Raw genomic sequence first — 23,919 nt, forward strand, 5'->3', positions numbered from 1 at the left:
AGCTACCTCAAAACCCTCAAGGGAGGAGATGGTATATAAATACACTGAAAAGATGCAAAAATTTTCTGGCAGCCCTTGTTTGCCCTGCAATGTGTGAGGGCAGAACTGGGGGAGCCCAGGGAGGAGTAAGGACTCACTTCTGTGTGTCTGCAAGAGGCTCACATCTGGTCAGCAGAGACAGTCAATGTGTCAGGGGAGCTCAGATAACTTTTCTGGGTATATACAGAGATAAGAAAGATTACTTTTAACTCGAATGGTCTGTGAAGGTTTATATAGGGAAGAGAGGACGCCCTGAGCAGGGGAACACCTATCAATTTGAAAAGAATTCTGAGTATTTTCCAGGGAGCAAAGAGAGGTTCTGCTGTCTTCCACTGGGTCTCTTGATCAAAGGCTCTGTACTTTTCCATCATTCCCCTGACATCTGGCACATTTCAACAGTTTGACTGGGATAACAGAATTATTCCTAAGTACCTACCACATACCAGACACTCACCCAGGCCCTTTACCTACATTATCTTAGTCCTTACAATAATAGCTCCATGAAGTAGGACCTATCAAAGTCACACGGGCATCAATGCTCTCTGCATATACCTAATAGAGGGCACTCCCGTCCCAGGGGTCCCTGGGTCCTGCTCCACATCCTGGCAACTGCACCACATTCTGGTTTCTTGAGCAGGGGTTTGCAGGTCTCTGTTGGTCATTTATGGAAGGGCAGGTCCTGCCTCCATGTGGAAAGGACCCAGTGGTTCCTGGGCTGACTACCACAGAACGGCCCTGATCAACGTGGAAGTAAGCCTGGCCCTCTCTCAGTCACGCCCTCTTGGAGAGAGTGCTCAGATTCGAGTGGTGGTGACAGTCTGTGGGCAAACACTCCTGCAGGCCATGTCCCTCTGGCTTAGTTGTCGGAGTCTCACTCCTAAGTGACACTCAGAGGCCCAACCAGACCAAGACCAAGTGGGCTTTGCCCTAGGAGCAAAAACCTAGGCGGTAAAGGAGGCCAGGACAGGGATCCCCAGTCAGCGGAGCCAGAAGTCACCACTGTAACCCATCTCACTGCCAGCTAAGCACATGGAAAATCTGTGGTACCTGGAGGCCGTGAGAAGTCTGCAGGAATCAGGACTCCTCTGCCAGAGTCCCTCTGAGGGGGCTAGTTGGCTCAAAGACCAGCCCAGGCAGAGAAAATGCAAATCCTAACTTCTAAAAAGCAAGTATGGCCTCACCCATCTCCCACACATGTCTCCAATGGAGCCTCAGTTGAAGGACTGCTTGATAGGGCCAAGGCTTTGCCCCCAGGTGATTCTTTTCTGGACGGTATCCACAGGCCAAACAGATCAGGCTAAAATCCTGGCTGTGAATTTAGGCAATTAACTTTAACTCTGTAAGTCTCAGCTGATGATGTGTAAGATAGAAGCAATATTAGTTCTTATGTAATTATTGTGAAGACTCAAAGAGATAATATACATAAACACTAAGCTTGGAACCTGGCTCAAAGGGCCTGCTCAAAAAAAAAAAATGCTAGCTATGAAGAAGATGATGATGATGATGGTGATGATGATCTTCAAGGAAAGGTGACTGTCTAGAAGTCAGAGTGTAAAGTTGTGCTAACAAGGGATTATTCAGGTTTGTGCCATTCGTATTGCTCCACAGAAGGGCAGAGGCAGGGTAGATTTATTTAATAATTCTTCTGTCCCTGTGAGTACTCTCCAAAGTTAGAACAGCTCTGTTCTGGCCTGAGATCCAAGCTTAGAGAGGGAGATTATCCAGGAATCCAGTGGTGTAACTTCCCTCTCTTCTCTTATCAGGGGCATGGAAGTTTAAGGGAGCTCCTTGGCCTCGTGAGTCTACAAGATTTTCACTTGGTCCTGTGCGCTTTCTCTTTTCCATAGTCACATCCTCTGCTGCTTCCCTTCTGAATCTCTGCTTAGGAATAAATCACCCCCTATTCATTCCCATATCATTCCCATATGGCATGGTGAGTCTTCCTATGAAGTGGTAGGAAGGTCATTAATGAGGTAAGAAAAGATCTGGAAATAACACTCATGATCCTCAAAGAAGTCTGGCCCTATCCCTGGAAGTGAATTTAGAGGCTGAGAAATGCCCTGTGTGATTAAGGCTACTCTCTGCAGTCTGGGATGCAAGGAGTACACAGTACTAGCCGTTTCTGTCAGTCCAGCTTTTAGAAACGGCAGTTCAAGAGGAAAACACTGAGGCACATCTTCAGTTATGCTGAATGAGAAAGAAGAGAGGTGGGGACAGGAACAGGTAGGCGGCGAGAAAGAGACACCAGCCAAAGTAGTGATTTTACTGCTGCTCTGGAATTAGCCCTTAATTCCTTAGCCTGTGCTCAGGGCATATAAACACAATTGAGAAAATTTCTGTTGAAAGCCAAGCCTGAATGACCTTTGAATGGTCTGTTTTGTATTTTCTGGGCTATTTCTCTATAGTGATGGGCAGATCTCAAAAGATGGAGCCATTGCAATTGGCCAAATCTCCACCCCAGGGCAGAGGACCAAGAGTAAACTCTGGAAAGGGCCTGGAGCTCTGTGACAACAAAAGGAGCTTGTTCTTGGACTCCCTGTCTCAAACCAAGTGCCCCAAGGGGCAGGCAATGTCTCTGGAAGAACTGGAGCTAAACCACCCACTGTGGCGCTGAGCAGAGCAGGAGCCTTTCCCAAAACAGGGCGGGACACCGAACAGTCTTGGGCCTTTGTGGTGGTGTGGGAAAGCTCTGTGAGCCCCAAAGTGTGTGGCCAGCTCTAGGGCTGCCGCCGGCCTGGCCAGTAGAGCAGGTCTTTCTTGTCTTCCCTTGGTCTGCATGGGCTGTGTCCGCCTGGGGTTGATCCCTGGGCACAGTGTGGCTGCAGCAGAATTCAGCCCTAGGTGCCAGGGACCTGATCCCTGCTCCTCCAGAGCCAGCTGGCTCCCCTTTATTGTTTCCCAGGGCTGAAGATGGCTAAGTGTGTCCTAACCCGACTCACTAACTGAACGCTCCATTGTTTCCCAAGAGACTGGAGTCTGCTTACTTACAGTGGAGAATTGTGGGAAGGGCTGAATGCACCACCACGCATGCAGCCCTTGGAAGAGCCGCCACATCTCCTGGGACACCCTTTCTGTTACTTACCTCGGGGCTCTTACTTTGGAAATATGACATTCTCTGAAGAGATTACCTCCTGGGGCTGGGCATGATGTTTCTATGACATGAGGTGGCCTTAAAAAAATAAAATCTATGGCTCGTTTAAAATCTCACAAAACTCATGCTTCTCTAAGGTGATAAGTCTTGGGTCATTTCCCACCTTCCTCCACCCTGACTGCTCCTGCTCTGCAGAGGCCATGAAACAAACACCTTTTCCCTTTCCTACGTGGTTGTATTTTGAACTCTGCCTGCCAGGTAATGATGTGAAAAGCAAATATTAAAATGAGTTAAAATGCTAATACTCCTCCCTTGTTTTGAACAGGAGCAGAAATTCTTGGCAAGTCAGTTCGTATTATATTCTCTACGTTAGGAGTGTGCACATTTTTTGCAGTTGGCTACATGCTGCTGCCACTGTTTGCTTACTTCATCAGAGACTGGCGGATGCTGCTGCTGGTGCTGACTGTGCCGGGGGTGCTGTGTGTCCCACTGTGGTGGTGAGTGAGGCTCCATCCCAGACAGCCCCCTGCTGCGGGCCAGCAGCCTGGAGCCGAGAGCCTGGTGCCGATCCTAGCATGGGTTTGCTGATCTCACTGCAGCGAGCTGCGACGGCCTCGAAGCCCAGAGACCATTTGCCTCGTTGTGGTGGGGGGAGCCAGCGTGCTGGGGTGTGATTCTCCACTGTCCCACAAAGCTCGGTTCTCAGGAAACCCAGTCCCCACTCAGGCTCTCCCCATTCTTGTCTGTTACTGCTGGTTGTTGTTTGTGGAAATGATACTGTGGGCTTGGTTGTTTTTAATTCTGCCCCCGCCCTGCTCTTTTGACACTTTTCTCTCTCTAGCAAACCTCTTTCTCCTAGTGGTTTCAACTAATGTAGCTTCTTCAAGCATCCCTATCATGTGATGATTAGCATCTAAGACGTGCCTGTTTATCTGCTTTGTCTTGAAGGGGGAGAGAATTGCTTTTGTTTAATGAGTTGTTGGAGAAATGTTTTCTTCTCTCCCCCTACAACCCTCCAGCCCAATTTTGACACAGCAGTGTAGGAATAACATAGTGTTGAGATACTGGCCCCATTTTCACCCAGTGTGATTAAGTGGGAAATTTCAAGTGAGAGAAAAGATTAAGAATAATGGAATAAAGTCCTTAGCCATACCCTCTTTTTGGGGGGATTCCCCATTTCTTTGATTTTTTTTCATATTTAAGCAAGAGGAAAGGGGATTATTTTTCCATTGGTGGGTCTGGCACTCTCTCTCTCTCTCTCTCTCATTAATTAGTCTTGGTTTGGTCTCATGATATCAAAGTCAAATCTCCCAGCAGTGACTGTTTTTTGCTGAACTGCTTCATCTCTACCTGCTTACACACAATGGTCATTTTTTGGAACTCATTAGCCCTCGTGGTTGCCCCGTCGTGTGGTCACACTGCCTTAGGAGATTTCCCAGCAGGGCCTTCATCTTGCTGCAACTGTCAGGCAGCCGTAGAGGCTGACAGGTAGTACTTCCTGGCCTTGTTGGATCACGTGTCTCAAGTTAGACCACTCTGAACCACTGTCCTTTGGGTGCCTCTAAGACTGCTGTGGTTTAACCAATGCAGATTCTTGGCATGGGTGTGCATGGGGAAGAGAGAGAACTTTTCTCTTACTTCCCTAGAATTTGAGAGGTAGTGTGTTAGAGGGTAGATACTATTTTGAGTTCCTGACCCAGTCTGCGAGCAGGGCAGTTTTCTGGAATGAGAGTCATCACCATCATCATCATCACCATCATCACACCCTCCGTCTCTCCACAACCCCCTTGCTAACTGAATTTATTGTAAAAGATGTTGGTGACCATAGGGTCTCTCAAGACACAAGACAAGATTATTCAAAGGTTACTTTCTGCCTCTTCAGATGAATGCTTTTAATAATCTGTGTTCCCTGGCTCTAGCTGTCATTTTGGCATAAGAGATAAGTACTTTAAAAATGTTATAATCAACCTTATTAGTATATGATTCTATCAGAGAGAGAGAGAGTACAAAAAGAAAAGGGCCCTCATTGGCCATAAGAGACTAATAGGGGTTTTAATTTCTGGGACTTGGATCTTTGCCTCAGAACCAAACATCACTGCAAGGAACAGCTCTGCTAGGCCAGCCCCTTGAGTTTCTAGCAGAGAAGGTCCATCCCACAAGGAGCTGCCTAACTCTTGCCCTGAGGAGTGTTCTCCCTTCTGTTGCCCACGGGCTGGTTCATGAGTGCTCCTGGCTGTGGGCACTCTGTACCAGGGACAGGACTGCCCCAGACAGAAGGCAGCCCGGGGCCAGGACAAATAAGCTGGGTGCTTGCCCTGAAAGTTTAACAACTGTCTTATCATTTTCCTATAAAAACAAAATAGCTTTCTTTTGAATGTCTTGTCCTTGATGGTGGTACTTTCTGAAGCAATGCTTATCCGTCTGGGTGGGCTGGGATGATGTGGGAAGTGCTTTGGACTACTGTGATCCCTGCTGCCTACTCGATATGTGATGTGAATTCTCCAGCAATACCCTTCCCCTGTTCAATCTGGATTAAATCTATGAAGAGGCTAGAGTGTACAACCTCATTTGGCTCTCCACTAACTTGAAATGATCAGCTAGACTTGATTCTTCATGCACCAAAAAACCATGGCAGTTCGAAAGTAGAGACGGCAGCAACCCTGAGTACAGTGGGCAGGAACCTACACAGAGCTACTGTAGGTAGTCTGGGGATTTTTTATGTCCCACATTCCCTTAAAAGGCTTGGCAATAAGTGGCTAGGTATGAATGGAGTATGTGCGTAATGGGTGGGGAAGGAGCCCACAGGTGCAACATGGGAAAAGCTCTACAATATCTAGCTGACTAAGTATTAGGAACCTGAGGCCAGTGATGGCCCTGAGAGCCCCTAGTAAGAAAGGTAGGATATTTCTAAGAACAACCTGGTTGGGAAAAGTTATCTCTCAGAAGCAGAAGTGCCCATTGCAGTATATGGTGGTTGTGGGGTAAAACTGCTAATTCTGCACTAATACAGTCACCACTAGCCACAGGCAGCCATTTAATTAAAATTAATTAAAAGTAAATAAATTAAAATTAGTTTCTTCAGTCCGACTAGTCACACCAGCTCAATAGTCACACGTGTAGTGGCTGCTCTGTTGGACAGCTCAGATACAGAACACCACAGAAAGTTCTTTTGGATGGCACAGCTCTAATTACTGAAGGTCAGTGACCTCCCATCATTACAGTTGCTACAGGGACCAACTAAGGGTACAATCTGAAAAATGCAAACCGGATTCATTTTTCAACTCATATGCTAGTAGTAGGCTGGGAATGGAAGCTGGGGGTTGGCCATTCTGTATGTTGTGTTTTGCTCTGAGGTAATCCCTACTGAGGCCTTGGAGGGGCCCGTTAATTACAGGAGGTCTGGGTATCTGCTACATATAACTTGTTTTCTAGGATAACTAAGTACTGACAAATAGCTAAGGAAAGCAAGAGCAACAAGACCGGACAGAAGGATGGCTAAGCAATTCTGAGAAATAAAAACGAGGAAAGAATAGGAAAATTAAATAAAGCATGATGAAAATAAATAGAAAAAATAGAAAAATTAGGAAAGAAGTCAACTGTGTTTGAGCATCACTTAAAATGTGGATAGATTGTATAATAAAAAATTATGTTTCTAGACATTAAAAAAAAAATAAGACAACATTGTCTGTCTCCCCAAAACTGGTCTGGGTGCTCACTGAGCTGGGAATCTGTTGAAAGCCCTGGGGACAGCCTGCAGGAGGATGTCAGTATGCTCACCTCCTCCTCTGACTACCGGAAAAGCCTGAGGAACACAGATGCCCTCTCTTACCCAATAAACTTGTGAGCATCACCAACTGGGGCAGCAGGGATGCTCCCAGGGATAGACACACTGAAAAGACCCTAGGCTGTGTTTCTCTTAAGCCACACTGGCTATGATGTTTTGAACGGCATACTCCAGCTGCCCTGGCTTAAACATGCCCACAGTTAGTGTTACCCCTTAAAGTCTGGTCCGGGCCTCAAGCACAACTGATGATTGGTCCTATGATTTGATCAGAAATTTGAAACTTGAAGGTACTTTTATTTGTTCCTACAATCAATGGAGCTCACATGAGGCTTCCCTCCTGATGTTCTTTAAAAAGACAAACTAGCTTTTTACAAAATAAAAATTACTCGGGGGCAACTTACAATTAATAACATCAAACCTTGCTACTGTGAAAAATTATAAACCATTATAAGTGAATTTTAGGTTTATTCCTGAATCTCCCCGGTGGCTGATATCCCAGAGAAGATTTAAAGAAGCTGAAGATACCATCCAAAAAGCTGCAAAAGTGAACAACGTAGCTGCCCCAGTCATGGTTTTTGATCCTGTGGAGGTAAGCCTTTGCAGATGTTTCCTCTTGAAATCATCTATGCATTCTTGATCATGGACTTTAATTTGACTCTATGTTTTGGGTGCCCACTATGTACCAGGCATTGTTCAAGGCCTTAGAGACACAATAATGATGAAGTTCTGAGATAAAACCTACCTCAAAGGGCTGTGGGCCAAGTAAGTGCAATAATATATGTAAACTGCTTAGCACAGAACAAGTGTTGATTAAATACTAGTTACTTTCCCTTTTGCAAGCTTATCTTCAACTTTTTGTTGGGGTCTTGCTCCATACCATTGATGCAGATACATACAGCTGTTTTTCAAATGTCCAGTTTAAGTGGGAAAAATGTGTTTGAGGGGTATTCCACCCACGGGTTCCCCACTGTCCCCTGAATCTTACCAAAGCCTGCTGAGGAAGTTGCGCATGTCTTTAGTCTTGCTGTGTCATGTTGACGCCTGAGAGCTCCGGCTGGAGGATTCACCCCTGCAGGCAGGAGGCCACGAGAAAACAGCTGGTATCCTATGGAAGCAGATGCACTTCCTGACAGTCAATGAGGACTCACAGTGTCCTCAGCCATGCCCCGTGCCAACTCCTAGAGAAAACAAGAAAAATTAGACATAGTTTCTGTGCTTAAGGAGCAGAGAATGTAACTGAGTGTCAAGAGGATTCGATGGAAGATAAAGGATGACATGAGGGAGGAAGTACCCAGTGAGTGGACACTGTGATCCAGCAGAGAAAGCGAGCAGAGTGACTCAGGGCTGAAGAGTCCAAACCAGGGAGGACACACAGATGGATGGAGAGGGTGGGGCAGGGCACTCTTGGCTAGGAGAAGGGTGGGGGGCTGCTCAGGAAACCCCATCAAGACCATACGCTTCTTAGTCTGCTTGCTTTCCCCATGCTCACATCTGTGCTCCAGGCCACCCCAGAAAGCAGGACTCTGTGAAGGGAGGCGGGCATGCCAGTGCCTTACCCTGAGGGCTTCCTCCATCCCTGGTCTTTGTGGCCTTTGACAGGAGCAGATACCTTAGTGATGACCGGAGGATTAATTACAGTGGCCATGAACCCAAGCTCTCAAAGGGCTGCCAGGGCAAATATATCTTAATGCTTTGCTCTTCAGATCAAGAATTCCATTCCCAGCCTTTGTCAGTTTGACTAGATACAAAAATAACATTGGGAGTGTCTAACACTTGTGCATCTCAGAGCTGTCCTGGGTGTTTGTTGATATTTAGTGGATATGTGGTCTGACTCCTGTTCGGAGGAACTTATAGCCTAGTATTAAAGATCAGACCTACATGGATGAAAGGAAGAATAAAACATAGAAGAGATATATAATTACGGACAAGTAAAAATAAAGGCCAGTGTGAAAATTCGCTTGTGACAGCACGCCTGGTTTCTTCCTGCCGCAAGGCACATTGAGTGTCAACTAGATGAGCCTGTGAAGGGAAAGGGAGCTTGTGCTTTTCCGAGGTCTCTCTGGTGCCAAAGTGTGTGCTCTTAAAAGCTGTGTTTTCTTAACTCACGTAAGGGGCAGTGGCATTAATTTGAACAGGAAAACATATAGAGTAGTATCAGCTTGGAAGGAGATGTTAAGCTTCTCTGGCTTCTCTTCTGAAGCACCTTCAGCCTGGTCCAAAGGCATTTTAGTGGCTCTGTACAGGCCAGAGACAAACAAGCAGTGGATACAAGAATGTTCTTGTTCTCAGGTTTCCAAACCTGGATGCTTATCACAGTCATCCTTTTAAAAATCCAGATTCCCAGGCCAGGCTCCAGGAAAGATTCAGATGAAGCAGGCCCATGGTGGGACCTGGCAATCTGCATTTTTCACAAGTCCTGTGGAAGCATCAAGCATTAGCATGATCCTGTCTGTGCCTGGCACCACCCCCAGAGCTCTCCAGGAGGACTGCTAGTTCCCAGTAGTTTCAGAGGAGCTTTGCTTTGTTGTGATAACAGGGTTATGCTTCGGGGGCATGCTCTAGAGCTGTATACTCCAAGTGGTGCAAAAGCCAAAAGGTCATATGGCTGTAAGCTGCATGAGGAAGTGTCTGATTTTTCCTGGAAAGAAGGATGCTAATATCTGGGGAGCACCTGCTATAATGAGGTCTGGCAGTCTTACTTCCTTCTTAGTAGAAATTCCTTCCTCAGCCTCTTACTGCACACACATCATAGGGCCACAGAGTGATTTTATCCTGGGAGATTCCCCACCTCAGAGCCTTGTAACTTTTTAGTTTCAATTGTTTTTATTGAAGTATAGTTGATTTATAATGGTCTGTTACTTTCAGGTGTACAGGAAAGTGATTCAGTTGTGTGTGTATATATATATATATATATATATATATAAGATTATTTTCCATTATAGGTTATTACAGTATATTGAATATAGTTCCCTGTGCTATACAGTAAATCCTTGCTGCATATTTATTTTATGTATAGTAGTTTGTATCTGGTAATCCCATACTCCCAATTTTCCCCTTCCCCCTCCCTTTCCCCTTTGGTAACCTTAAGTTTGTTTCCTATGTCTGTGAGTCTGTTTCTGTTTTGTATATAGATTCATTTGATTAAATAGATTTAGTTTTTTGATTTTACATGTAAATATATAGCTGATTTTCTTTAATTCAAGGGATGATCAGGGCAAGGCCTAGGTCTTCCTGAGATGAAATTAAAATTTTAAAATTCTAAGTTATTTGGGAAGGCCTCAATTTAATTCATGGAACTGGTTACTGAAAAAAAAAGTCACAAGGGACAATATTTAAGTCTACAATACTGTGACCCACAGGGAAAGGGTTCCCCATCCCCCCAAGGTTCCTGGGATTAAGATTTATGAGGTCCCTGGTGCCTGAAGCCAAGATGCTAATTCAGCTCCTGTTTCCTGAAGCTGTACTGGCAACTGATGAGTAAGGCTGGAATAACTTGAATCCCCAGTGCCTGGATTGGAGTTTTGACAAGCTTTTAATACTTGCTAATAGCCATCTACCAAGTGATTTTAAGGCATAGAAATACTGAATTGACTTTGTAGACTAGATTTAATAATGTATCTGCCAAGAAATGAGGAAGAAGGAAAAAAGAACATGCCTACCCCATGATGGCAGCACTAAAAAGAGTAGGTCCAGACTGCAGCTTGTCTATTTTTAGGGCCATCCTGTTCTGCAATTAGAAGAAGTCAATGACAGAGTTTATGCCTCTGAATTAAGCAAGTGTGTCCTAGGCATATGGCTTTCCTCAAAATAGACCGCCTTAGTTCTCACATGTCAGCATATATCATTGATGGAAATGTATCTCAAGTAGTGGCACTACTGAGCCAGTAATAAACTAGTCACTAGTTTTATCTAGGCTACTCTCATTACCTAATGTGAAAATCACTAAGATTCCTAGAGCAATGAAAGCTTCAGTTTTTAAAAATTGTTTTAGATTAGCTCTTGTGCTACCCAACCTAGTAGAGTATGTATAAAAAGATCCAACAGTGTTCCTGAAAACATTTTTCAGAAGCCTTCTGCTTTTCAGTCATGTTAATAATAAGCAAATTTCTGCATAGTATGGTTTTTCTTCTACAGAGAAGCTTTTACATGGAAGTTAACTATAAAGACAGGATATGGAAATATGCACTCTGTGATACTTTGAAGCATTATGGGGTTTCTCTTTTTTTCCCTAAAATGAGTTTTACTAAATTAGTTGGAATTTACTGTAAGTGGATCCCACAGGATTACCTATGCTTCTTCTTCTCCTTCTCTTCCTCCTCCTTCTCCCCCTTCTTCTTCTTCTTCTTCTTGGTAAGAATGAAATACAGATTTTATGTTCACTGACGTGACCAACACTCCTTCTTCAAATAATAGCTCTGCAGGAATGAGAATGTACAAACTCTTCAGGAAATATTGAAACTTGAAATTAACTAGACTAGGAGAGGTATTGTTGAATATTGGCATATCTAGACTAGAGCTGTCCAATAGAACTTTCTGCACTGATGAAAATGTTCTATATCTGTATTGTCCGTCATAGTAACTATTAGCCACATGTGGCTACTAAGCAATTGAAGTATGGCTAGTGCCACATTGAGGAATGGAACTTACAATTTTATTTAATTTTAATTTATTTACTTTTAAATAGCCATTTGTGGCTAGTGTCTGCTTGTAAGGCAGGAGGATCTAGACAATTTCTTGATCATCATGAAACTGTAAAGTAATTCAAGCCATTCTTTTGTCATTTTTGTCTTTTTTCTTTTGACTTTCAGGATGCTAACCTCAGTAGGTTACTTTGTTCTGTCTCTCAACACTCCTAATTTACATGGCGATGCCTACCTGAACTGTTTCTTCTCTGCCTTGATTGAAGTTCCAGCTTACATTACAGCCTGGCTGCTACTTCGAACCCTGCCCAGGTGTTATGTCATAGCTGGAGTACTGCTTTTTGCAGGAGGTGTGCTTCTCTTAATTCAATTGGTACCTGCAGGTAAGAAATTATCCAATATTAACAGCTTACCAGAAAAAATCCACACCTTCACTGGGCTAATTATTAGTCACCGCTCCCTGTTTATGTAGCCTTTACATCATAAACAACTCATTAGTCAATTAAACAAGTGATAGTAAACTGTGATTTCCTGTGTTCAAATTACTCCCCTCAAACATAAAAGTTAGCCTTGGAGAATCAGAAATTACCACCTGAAGAGGAAGAGTAATGCTCCCGGTAATTGCCCTTGTAGAAACCTCTTTCATCGAGTCACAGTCCTGATTCCCAATTTCTTGGTACTTTCAGACCTTCTCTGAGTTGGTAGTACATGTCAATTCCAGTATAAATTTGTTGGTTTTTATGGTCTGTAATCTTTAAGTAGTTAGAAAGCACATGAAAAGATACATACTTCTCATTTTCGCTATGTTTAGTTTTTTCATGTTGTTAAAATGTTAAGTCAACTGATTATTGATATATAGTATTATGCATAGAAATACGTATTTCTTAATAACAATAAACAAGATAAAAAGGATTGGTCCTTCTCTTCGAATATTAAACTTAACTATATTAACATGCTAACAGCTTACTATGAAACTGTTGCAATAAATAAAAGTGGACAAAGGTCATTGAATGCATAAATGATTCAGAAGAACAAAGCTCAAAGCAACCCCTCACACTCCGTCTTTGTCCATGTCCAATTAGTAAGACATTGAAGATAAAATGTAATTTGGGGGAACATCTTTATGTTATAAAACATTCCTGTATTAGCAAAAAGGACAATACCAGCAACTGAATTAGGAAAACATTGCTTCTAAAAGCATCTCTGTTTACATTGGGTCTCTTTTCCAGATTACAACTTCTTGTCCATTGGTCTGGCCATGTTAGGATAATTCGGGATCACTTCTGCCTTCTCCATGCTGTATGTCTTCACTGCAGAGCTCTACCCAACCCTGGTCAGGAACATGGCTGTGGGGATCACGTCCATGGCCTCCAGAGTGGGCAGCATCATTGCTCCCTACTTTGTTTACCTTGGTGAGATGCATCTTATCAGTCTGTTCTTTTTTAAAAATATAAAAGTAATAGATTTCCCTTGTGAAAAATACAAACAGCATAGAAAGTACTGGAAAAAGTACAAGTTACCTCTTTTCTCTCAGTTCCCCAAATCACAGCCCTAGAAGAAACTAATATTAACAATTTGGTGAGTGGCCCTTCAGATGTTTTTTTCTCCATACGTATATATGTATATGTATGTTTTTAAACACACAAAAAATTATATTATAAATATTCTTTCACAATTTTTTAAAAAAATTAACAGTGTATCAGGATATCTTTCCATATTGGTATATATAGCTCTTTTACCTTTTTTTTTAGTTAGTACATAGACTTTAAATGTATGTATGTATATAAATAATTTATTTAAGTAGGCCCATGAATGGACAGTTGGCCATTTTCAGGTTTGTTATTACAGATAACACTGCAATAAACAATTCCCTATGCCCTCATACCCTTTGTACATTTGGATCCATGAATTGCTGGAGCAATTTAAAAATTTCGTAGATATTGCAAAATTGACCTCTAGATATTGTACCAATTCACAATCTAACTATAAAATATATAAAAGTGCCTGTTTCTCCACATCCTCAGCAACATTGAGGATTATCCAGTTGTTTAATCATTGATAATCTGCTATGTGAAAAATGGTATCATTGTTGCTTTCATTTCCTTTTCTTCAGTTATGAATGAGACTGAGAGTTTTTTTCATGTATTTATTGACATTCTATTTATTTTTAAGAGATCTGACTGCTCATGTCTTTCGCCCATCTTTCTAATGGTTTATTCAACTTTTTATTTTTGATTTGTGGGAGCTCTTTGTAATTGAAAAATATTAGCCCTTTGTATATATATTGTAAATATTTTTCCTAGTTTATCATCTACATTTTGACTTTATGACATTTTTTGCAGTGCAGGAAGTTTTAGTTTTTATATAATCAAATTTATCAATCTGGAATAACACTACAGAATGGCTTTAGTAGGGTGTTCATTGGATATAGGCTCTGGCACGTCAAGCCTAATCCCCATCAGGAACTCTACTGGTGAGAGATGTAGACACAGCTCCTTATTCTTCCTAGTCATCCATAGGTTACCTACTGGCTCAAACACACACATACACACACACATCCTCAGAGACATATACGAATTCTCAGAAAAAGTACACTCTAAATCCTTATAGAGAAAGAGAAGCATTTTCCACACAGCTGCCCCGAACAATACCTGAGAAAGTACATTATTATATATTTTGGTGTCATTTCCCCTTTGTTCTTCCCTGTACTTTCAAAGCATGGTCATGTGGCCTAATGGTGGACCACTGGTACATAAGAAATGGAGGAGTCTGAGCAAAACCTTTCTGTTCCACAACAGCTACTCCTGTTAGTGACACAGAGACCTTAGAGAAGCTTCAAGATGAACATTTTTGTCAAATAAAATTCTTGGGTGTGTTGCCCCTGTGTAATCTCTGTAGGCAGAAGGGAAGCAAGATGAAGATCTATTATTTCCTGTCTAAGTAACACCAGATAAAGGAGAGGTGGAGTGGTTCTTCCAATTTCATATAAAACCAAGATATACAAATGCTGCAAACAGAAACCACAGTGCCTGAAATTTTTTGATTTAAACTGGATTGAAAATATTACTTAGGTTTTTTAAAAGAGTCTCACAGCTCTGTGGACCTAGCTTACTGATTTGGTCAAAAGCAAATGTCCAACCCGTCATAACAGCCACTACCTGTCCCTGCAACATCCTAGTCAACCTCTTGCCCCTTGGTGTCCTCCCATCTCCCATCTCCAGTGACCTCCAATATCCAAGAGGACAACTTTGGTCGGCAGAAATTTCTATCAGCTGAACATCTATCACACATAATTAAGTAGAAGCTTAGAGAATACCAGCTGACATGAGAGACTGCATGATAATGCAAAAACCAGGTCGGTGAATGATTATGGAAACACGGGGGCAATGACGTTTGCCAAACAGAAACTGATGTTTTCCATGCTTTTTTTCTTCTGTAAATATTCAGATATTCAGATAAAATCTTAAATACTGTTTGCCACCTTTATAAAATGATTCTCAAGAGTATCTGAGGAATTCCTGTATCTAATTGATTTTGTCCCATGCCTTACAGGTGCTTACAACAGAGTTCTGCCCTACATCCTCATGGGAAGCCTGACTGTCCTGATTGGAATCATCGCCCTTTTTTTTCCCTGACAGTTTTGGAATGACTCTACCAGAGACCTTAGAGCAGATGCAGAAAGTGAAAGGGTAAGTGAAACTTTAAAAAATGATACCAAAATTCCTCAGAAAGAATAAACATGCAAGAATAGCTAGGAAGGTTCTGAAAAGGAAGAGTAATAAGAGGAGAGGGGCTCTAACAGTTAATAAAGCACATTAATCAATGTGATAATGTTATAGGAAAATCAATCACTGTAATAGAATAGAGTTCAGAATTAAACCAAAGAAAATATGAGAATTCAGTGTATGATGAAAAGTAGCAATTCAAAATCAGTGGAGAAAAGTTAGATTACTCAGTACAGGATGATAGAAAATTCAGCTAATTATTTTGGCTAAATAAAAATCTTGAATCCTACTTCAAAATATATCAAGATAAATTCCAGAAAGATCAAAAAATAAGACCTAAACTTGTAAAATCATAAATGTACCAGAAGAAAACATAAACATTTTCATATCCTTAGAGAAGGCCATTCTGAGCATGATATAAAAAGTAAAGAGCCATAAAGGAAAAGATTAATATATCTGATTATGCAATTTTAGAAACTGTTGGTGCAACAAAAATGAAACAGTCAATTAGGGCAAAGGTTGACAAACCAGGGGAACAATATTTGCAACACACACTATAGACATAGGGTTAATAAACTTAATACACAAGAAGCTCTTAGCAACGAGTGGAAAAAAGACAAACTGAGAACTCAGTAGGAAAACTAGCAAAGGTCATGAGCAAGCAGTTTTATAGAAAAGGAAATTTCAGTGGAAAACATATACATGAAAAAGAAATACTCATCCACCTTTTGGTCTGTGAGATTGTGCGAGGGTTTTTCCTCCTGACCTCAAGCAATTCTGACACCAACTGTGTGTCCTATAAGTTAATTCAGTTGTGACACTAACTACCCAAGTTAGCATCATAGGTTAAAGTCTCAATCCCATGAGACAGCCCTCTCTTCACACTCCAGCTGCAAGTAATGGGTCCCCAAGGTTATCCACACTTTTGACTGTCAGGGAGGCAGAAATTTATGCCCTACCACTCTTGCATTCTTATGGCTAGACTAATAATAAAATTGATACAAATCAGATTAACAGGAGAAAAAGAAATAAATTTTGATTAATGTTCATGGAAATTTCACAGAAATAGGACCTAAGAAGTGGCCAAAGAAGGTAGCTTTTACACCTTTTAAACAAACAATAAATTTGAGAGGGATTGACAGAACAAAGAAACTTAGGTTTGGGTGCTTAATTAGTAAGGAATTTAAGCAAAATTTGAGCTTGGGTAGTAAATTAATAAAGAAATAACAAAGTTTGTTTACACAGACATCTTGGTCCAGCCCTGAATTCCCTGTCTCTCTCTGGTAGTAAGTGTGAACCCCTACCTCCAGATGCAGGAAGTTCACCTTTCACATGACAGGAGAGATTTATTTCTTGCTTTCAGGGTTGCAGAGGAGGCCAGAGTTTCCTTTTTGCATTGGCTGCTTCACAAGCAACTTTAATAAAAATTAATCAATATGCCCTGTAGCATATTTGGGGGCAACCTGCCCTGAGCCCCAACGTGTCCATCTTGGGTACAAAGACCAGTGTCTCCACAACCCTTGTCTTCAAGTTCAGGAATTTGCTAGAATGACTCACAGAACTCAGGAAAACATTTTACTTACTGTTACCCATTTGTTATAAATACAAATGAACAGCCAGATGAAGAGGAGTACAGGGTGAGGTTCAGAAGGGTCCAGAGCACAGGAGCCTCTGTCCTGAGGAGTTGGGAAGCATCACCATCCTGGCACATGGATATGTTTGCCAATTCAGAAGCTCTCAGAACCCTAGTGTTTTGGGGGGTTTCTGGAAGTTTCATCACATAGGCATGATCAATTATTAATTCAGCTTCAGCCCTCTCCCCTCCCTGGAGGTTGGTGGGTGGGCTGAAAATTCCAGGCTTCTAGTCAAGGATTGGTCTTTCTGGAGACCAGCTTTCCTCGTGAAGCTATCTAGGGACAAGAGCTGCCTCATTAGAATAAGAGGCAAAGCGCTCCTATTACGCTTGTCACTCAGGACATCACAAGAGATTTATGAGCTCTGACTCAGGAACTAGGGGGAAAAATCAAATATCTTTCTATGACATAGTAGACTGGCAAACGTTTAAAGATTAGTAGTATGGTAGAAGTTGAGATTCTAGAGTTAAACTGCCTGACCTCAAATTCCAAATCTACTGCATAAATTTGGGCACATTGCTTAATTTTCTTTAAACCTCAGTATTCCTATCTGTTGTGTGGGAATAGTTCATATTGCTTTTGTGAGGTTATACAAGATAAAGTGTTTTTAATGCCTGGCTTGATAAAAATAAGTCCATATGTGAATGGATTCTGACCCCAGACTGAATGTGGACAGCAAAAGGTGCCTACTTTTGATAAGTTGTTTCCTCTAATAAAATAACTACTTTAACATCAACTTTAACTTGCCAAGAGCATCGTGCTTGCCACTTTACTCTTTCCTCAGGGAAACTGTAACATCACAGAAGACTACTTCTAGGCTCATGAGGTTCTTATTAGAGTTAAAATAATTACCTGTTCATCGACTGGAGACCTGTTTTTCAGTGTCATTTTGGCATTTTGAGGAGGGAAGTCTTGAATATTTAATTTTCTTTAGCACTTATCTTATTTTCAGGTTCAGGTTTGGGAAAAAAACAAAAGATTCCATGGAGAAAGAAGAAAATCCCAAAGTTCTAGTAACTTCATTCTGATAAAAATTTCTACTCTATTTGGTGGGAGTGAAAAACAGATTCATAAGATTAAGAAGAAACTAGAGCCTTTCCTGATGAAATGGACTGATGATAAGAATTAACACTAAAATGGACCTTGCTGTTGAGTAATGCTTATCATATAACAAACTCTGGACCACTCTTCCAGATAAGCTCCTTATTTTATAAGCCAAACCATTTCTAGAGAGTCCTCCTTAGTAATTATAATTAATTCAATGAAATGGGTTTGTAAGATATTGTGAAAATGTGTTGATCAAAGACTGGTAAATCCGTATAAAGATTAACACTCACTTCCAAATACAAATACTATCCAAATAAAAAAAAATCATTGTGTTAACACAACTGTCAGGAGGCAACGTGTGTGTGTGTGTGTGTGTGTGTGTATAAGTGAACAAACACATTCACAGTCACAGCAGTTTTTGAAATGAACTCATATAGTGGTGTAACCAAATGATTAAATGCAATATTCCTACCCAGAAAATTTTATACACTCCTTTGAGAGGAATTGATGGCAGATATTAATAGCATTTTACAAGTGAAATGCAGCAGGAGATCAAGTAGCCTGGCTCGTATGACCTGTCGGCCTTTCAGAAGGGACCCAAGGCAGTTCCTAGCTACAATTTTGGTGGCTCACAGCCTATTGAATGGTACACAGTTGTTGTGCTCTTTGTGAGGACTTGACTAAGCCTTCTGTTCCCTAAGACTGGTTTAAGAGACATTTTATTGGTAAACAGAGAATCAGGAAAACTGCAAACCAGTTAGATTGATAGAGATGGCTTGGATGTCCCATAGCCAAGAGGGGTCAGCACCCAGGAAGAAGGCTATCTAAGCCAACAATCTGGAGAGCCTTTTAAAACATTCCATTAATACATACCTTCCTAAACATGGTATGCAACTGTATTCTCTCCAATTAGGGGTGCATCTGGTCAGCAATAGGGGAATCTCAGTTCCATGAGAGCATCGTAAAAGGTAAAAATCACTAATGGGATAACATAATAACGGAAGCTCAGAAAATAAATGTCAGCTCCATGTTTCACTATGTTTTAGTCAAGCAGAGATGAGAACATAGCAAGAAGGTCCTCCAGGAGACCTGGGCAGCATGCTCTCACTGTTGCCGGCTTTTCTGGGAGCAGCATGGTGGCGAGCTACCAACCCTTTAACAATATTCAGAGTGATGGTGTGTGTGTAGACTTGGTAGCCACTGGTTTTTAATATGCTGCTTGGTGGCATCAGCTGCTAAAAATAATTAAATTTCTTTCCCACCAGCAGTGACCGTTCACTCCTCTGTGCTGTCCTGGTGCTTGTTACCCTCACTCATTTGGGCTTTTGTCTTGTTCCCTCCACTATAGGTCTACAAGCCTCTGGGAGGCCAGGACCCCACCTTGCTTATCTTTTTTTCCTTTGTAGGGTTTCTGAGCTTTTCTTGCATGTAATGGGTATCTGACAAGTATTCATTTTAATTAAAATACTTTGTGGGGAAGGGAGCCCAGCAATTCTTAAAACTTGCAGTGACTCCTAAGTCCCCAGCTGGTTGGCTTATGTGCTGGAGAATCTGAAGATCAAGGTCACCTGGATCTCTGGACTTGAGCACTGGTTCTTTGGACACCCCTCTTGAAGCCCAGCCATATGGAGGGGCCACCTGGGGGTGCTTTGGTCCACAGCCCCAGCTGAGCTCCAGCCCTGTGAGTGTGCCATCTTGGATGTCCAGCCCAGTCCAGCCTGGCAATGACAGCCCCAGTACCATCCAATGACAACCCCATGAAAAGCTCAGCCAAACCCTTCCCAAATTCCTGTCCACAAAATCACCAGCAAAATAAAATAGTTGTTGTAAGCTGCTAAAAACCAACCAACCAACCAACCAACCTTTGTAATTCTAGCCTAGTGAAAATGTTATGTTGGAAACATAGACATTTGACTTTTTAAACACCTAAGTATAAAATGCTCTTACAGCTTTTTCTAAATGCAAAAAGTAAGGATGTGATAATTGCCTTTTATTGCTGTTCATATGACTGCTTTATGTTTTACAGTAGTAAGAGATGACTTTTTAAAATCTATTTATAAAAAGGCAACAAGTACACAAATGATTATCTCTTTGGTAGTTCAAAGACCAATCATACATGCCAAAATAGTATTCAATTAAATTCAAGATATATTCCTAATTTTTAAAAACTATTTTTAATATTTGTTCTACAAGCCAACTACCTGAGCTTCCTTATGAATATCAGTCTCAGATGACAGCCAGTATTACACTGAATGTTAGAGTGAAATACCAGAGGCATCCCTTCAACAGTAATTTTATGGATATATGTTTTAGCACCTTTTCTTTTCAACATTTTTGTCTAAGTTTTAGTAACTATAGTCATAGTGTAAAATATAGATAAGAAGTAAAACTATTAGAAAATAGATGAAGTTACCAATATTATGAGGAGCAGAGCATGATACTGTATTTTTTAATTCAAAAGAATTAACTAGAAATTCTTATATTTAAGAGTTTCAGTTTAGGTGGAAGAATATAAAAAGTGTCTCTAAATCAGCAACTAGAAATCAGGTACTAGAAATAACCAGCTAGAAAATATACTGGAGAAAACCAGGTTCCATTCTTAATAGTCATAAAAACAAAAAATACCTAGAAATATCCTTTTAAAAATGTGTAAAACCTAAGTGAAAAAATTATTTCATTTTATTAAGACTTGAATAGAGATGTGCCATGTTCCTGAATGGGTAGATTGAATGCTGCGAACCTGCCATTCTGCCAGATTAATTCACTACTCTAGTATCATCAAAATTAATATTTCAGGGAGATATTTTAGGAACTTAAAAAAACAATTCTAAAGGGCATCTGAAGGAACAAACAGGCAGGACTGTCTAAGAAATTTTTGGAAAGGAAGAGTGGTCTGGTGAAATATTCCCTTACAAGTTTAAAAATACAAAGAAAGATAAACAGGTATTCTAGAAACAGACCCAAGTGTTTATAAAATTGTAACATATGATAAAAGTGCATTACCAATGATCAAGAAAAGGATTAAATTATTCAAAATTAGTGCTAGGACAATTGACAAGCTGTAAAAAAAATAGCATCTCACCATAAAACACATATGATATTAATTTGTAATCGATTAAAGATTCAAATGTAAAAATAAATAAATAGATAAAAAGCTGAAAGAAAATATAGGTGATTATTTAATCTCAGGATGGGAATTAAAGATAAGGTAAAATAAATAGATTTTGCTATAAACTTTTAAAAATTTCTGTCCATCAAAAATCTTAAAATTAACATAAGTTGGAAAAATATTAACAAAAATATATTGGACAAAGTTAGCTTCCTTTCTGTTAATGCATCAATTTAAAAAATATTTGCTTGTGCTCTAGTTAAAGCAAATTATAATAAGGCTAAGGGCATACCTTTGGAGAACAGTGTTTCTGGATCTGATGCTGGATCTGTCACTTATCAGCTGTGTAGCCTTGAGCAAGTTTTACAGACATTCCCTGTTTTATTGGGCTTTGCTTTATTGTGCTTCACAGATATTGCTTTTTTTTTTTACAAACTAAAGATTTGTGGCAACCTTGCATTGTTGGATGATGGTTAGCCTTTTTTTTAGCAATAAAGTGTTTTAAATTAAGGTATGTACTTTTTTTTTGGACATAATGCCATTGCACACTTAATAGACTACAGTATAGTGCAAACATAACTTTCATATGCACTGGGAAACCAAAAATTTGTGTGACTCTCTTTATTACGACATTCAGTTTATTCTGGTGGTCTGGAACCAAGCCCACCATATCTCCAAGATATGCTGGTGGTCTTCCTAAACCTCAGCCTCTTTACCTGTAAAAGAAGGCTAAGCACCTTCATGGGATTACTGTTGGGATTACATGAGATAATGCATATATTTAGCACCGTGCCTAGCAGACTTCAGTGTTTTCCTCTATCTCACATCTCACTGAATTCAATAGTTAATCATTATAATCAACTTCCTTGCCCCTTTCTTAATCCACCTTACTCCTTTGGGCAAACTGCAGTGCTGGTTAAATTCAACCTCCCTCCTGCTTCCACCAGCACCAGCACAGCTAAATGTAGCTGGAGAAAAATATACAAACATGCTGACAGGTTTCACTTTAAATTAATCATCAGTCTTCAAGAGGAATTTTATTGCTGACTGACGGTCATGCTCTATTGCCCTGGTCCATTCTCTATCCTCAGTGACCTTTCTTTTCAGAACTCTAATATCTCCTCCCTGATGTTCACCCTCAGCTATGCCTTTGCTACCTATTATTTCACCTACAAAATAGAAACAGGAAAGAACTTGTACAGGCTCTTGCTGTCTTAATCCACCAATGTAACTGCATTTGTGTTCAAACACTCTGTCTTTTCTCCTGCTACTTGAGATAAATGGTCTCTGCTCCTAGTACAGGATTTTCTCTCTCTCTCTCTCCACTTGATGCCCCTGTACCCTTACCTGCTCAAGGACATTACTCCAGCAATTCTCCTAACTCTCCACCCCATGATCAATCTTCTCTCTCTCTACTGGATCTTTCTCATTCAGCATGCAAACATACTGTTATTTCTACAATACTGAAAAAGCTCTCCCTTGACCCCACTTCTGCCTTCAGCTACTGCCCCAGCTCTCCCTACCCCTTTGTAGTAAAACTCAAAAGATTGCTCTATATATGCACTACTTCCAATTTTTCCTTCCGATTTTCTCTTGAGCCCAGTACAGTTAAGTTTAAGAACTCCACCTCTTTACCAGAGAAGCTTCTATCAAGATCCCCCAGAGCCTGCATGTTTCTGAACTCAACGGTCAAGTCATAGTCCTCATCTTATTTGCCTTCTCAGAGACATCAAACTGATTTCTCTTTCCTTGAAATGCTTTCTGGGACACCACTTGCTTGATTTTCCTCTTACTTTGTGACTGCTTCTTCACAATTTCTTTTGCTTGTCCTTCCTCATCTCTATTGATTACCATTGGAGTGCCAGAACTTAGTCTTTGGTCCTCTTCCTTTTTTTAAGACCCAGTCTTATGACTTTAAATATCATGTCTATATTAACAACCACCAAATATATAGAGAGCTTAACTCCAGGCTCACACACCAATTCAATATCCTCACCTGGATGTCTGATGGGTATCTCAAACTTACCATTATTATAGTTAAATGGGGAAAAGAAATTATTAGTTTTCAAACAAGAAAATATTAGCCAGCCAATAAACACGCAAAACCAATTGTTCTTGCTTCACAAGTAATCAAAGGAAAACTAACTGGAGTGACAAGTTGATGGCATTTTCCACGTAACACCCTAGCAAAGATTACAAGATCACAGTTTTCAGTATTGCTAAGATATAATGACATACATGCTCAAATTCTTCTGGTAGGATTGTAAACTGGTTTATTTTTTCTATAAGTCAAATGACAAAATGTTTCCAGAGCCTTAAAATGCTTGGATTTTTTAAAATGTTGTAACTGTGCAACTAAGAAATAATCAGACATATATGAAATATTTATGCCCATAGATGTTTATCACGCATTATTTGCAATCTTAAAAAAACTAGGTATGGCCTAACAAAGGAGATAAAAGACTTGTTCACTGAAGATACAAAACATTGTTAAAAGACATCAAAGAAGATACAAATAAATGGAAAGACATCTCATGCTTATGGATTGGAAGACTCAAATATCACTAAAATGTCCATACTAACCAAACCAATCTACAGATTCAATGCAATCTCTATCAAAATCCCTATGGCATTTTTGCAGAACTAGGAAAAAATATCCTAAAATTCATGTGGAATCTCAAGGAAGCCTGAATGGCCAAAACAATCTTGAAAAAGAACAGAGTTCAGAGCCTCACACTTCCTGGTTTCAAAATATACTACAAAGCAGCAGAAATCAAGACAGTGTTGCACTGGCACAAAGTCAGATATGTGAACCAATGGAACAGAATAGAGAGCCTAGAAATAAACCCT

The 23,919-nt window shown here is 40.6% G+C and overlaps 1 protein-coding gene across 1 annotated transcript in view; it reads left to right on the top strand.

Moving 5' to 3' along the window:
- Nucleotides 1–18,020, top strand: part of SLC22A4 (solute carrier family 22 member 4) — a 38,858-nt gene extending 20,838 nt beyond the window's left edge. Inside the window, 8 exon segments of the mRNA XM_031441808.2 lie at nucleotides 3,456–3,627; nucleotides 7,377–7,507; nucleotides 8,116–8,146; nucleotides 11,681–11,937; nucleotides 12,784–12,966; nucleotides 15,107–15,177; nucleotides 15,179–15,243; nucleotides 17,866–18,020. Coding sequence (XP_031297668.1) covers nucleotides 3,456–3,627; nucleotides 7,377–7,507; nucleotides 8,116–8,146; nucleotides 11,681–11,937; nucleotides 12,784–12,966; nucleotides 15,107–15,177; nucleotides 15,179–15,243; nucleotides 17,866–17,941 — 986 coding nt within the window. The 3' untranslated portion in view covers nucleotides 17,942–18,020.
- The last annotated feature ends 5,899 nt before the right edge of the window (nucleotides 18,021–23,919 follow it).

Source organism: Camelus dromedarius, chromosome 3 (assembly GCF_036321535.1).
Source record: "Camelus dromedarius isolate mCamDro1 chromosome 3, mCamDro1.pat, whole genome shotgun sequence".
Classification (NCBI taxonomy): Eukaryota; Metazoa; Chordata; class Mammalia; order Artiodactyla; family Camelidae; genus Camelus; species Camelus dromedarius.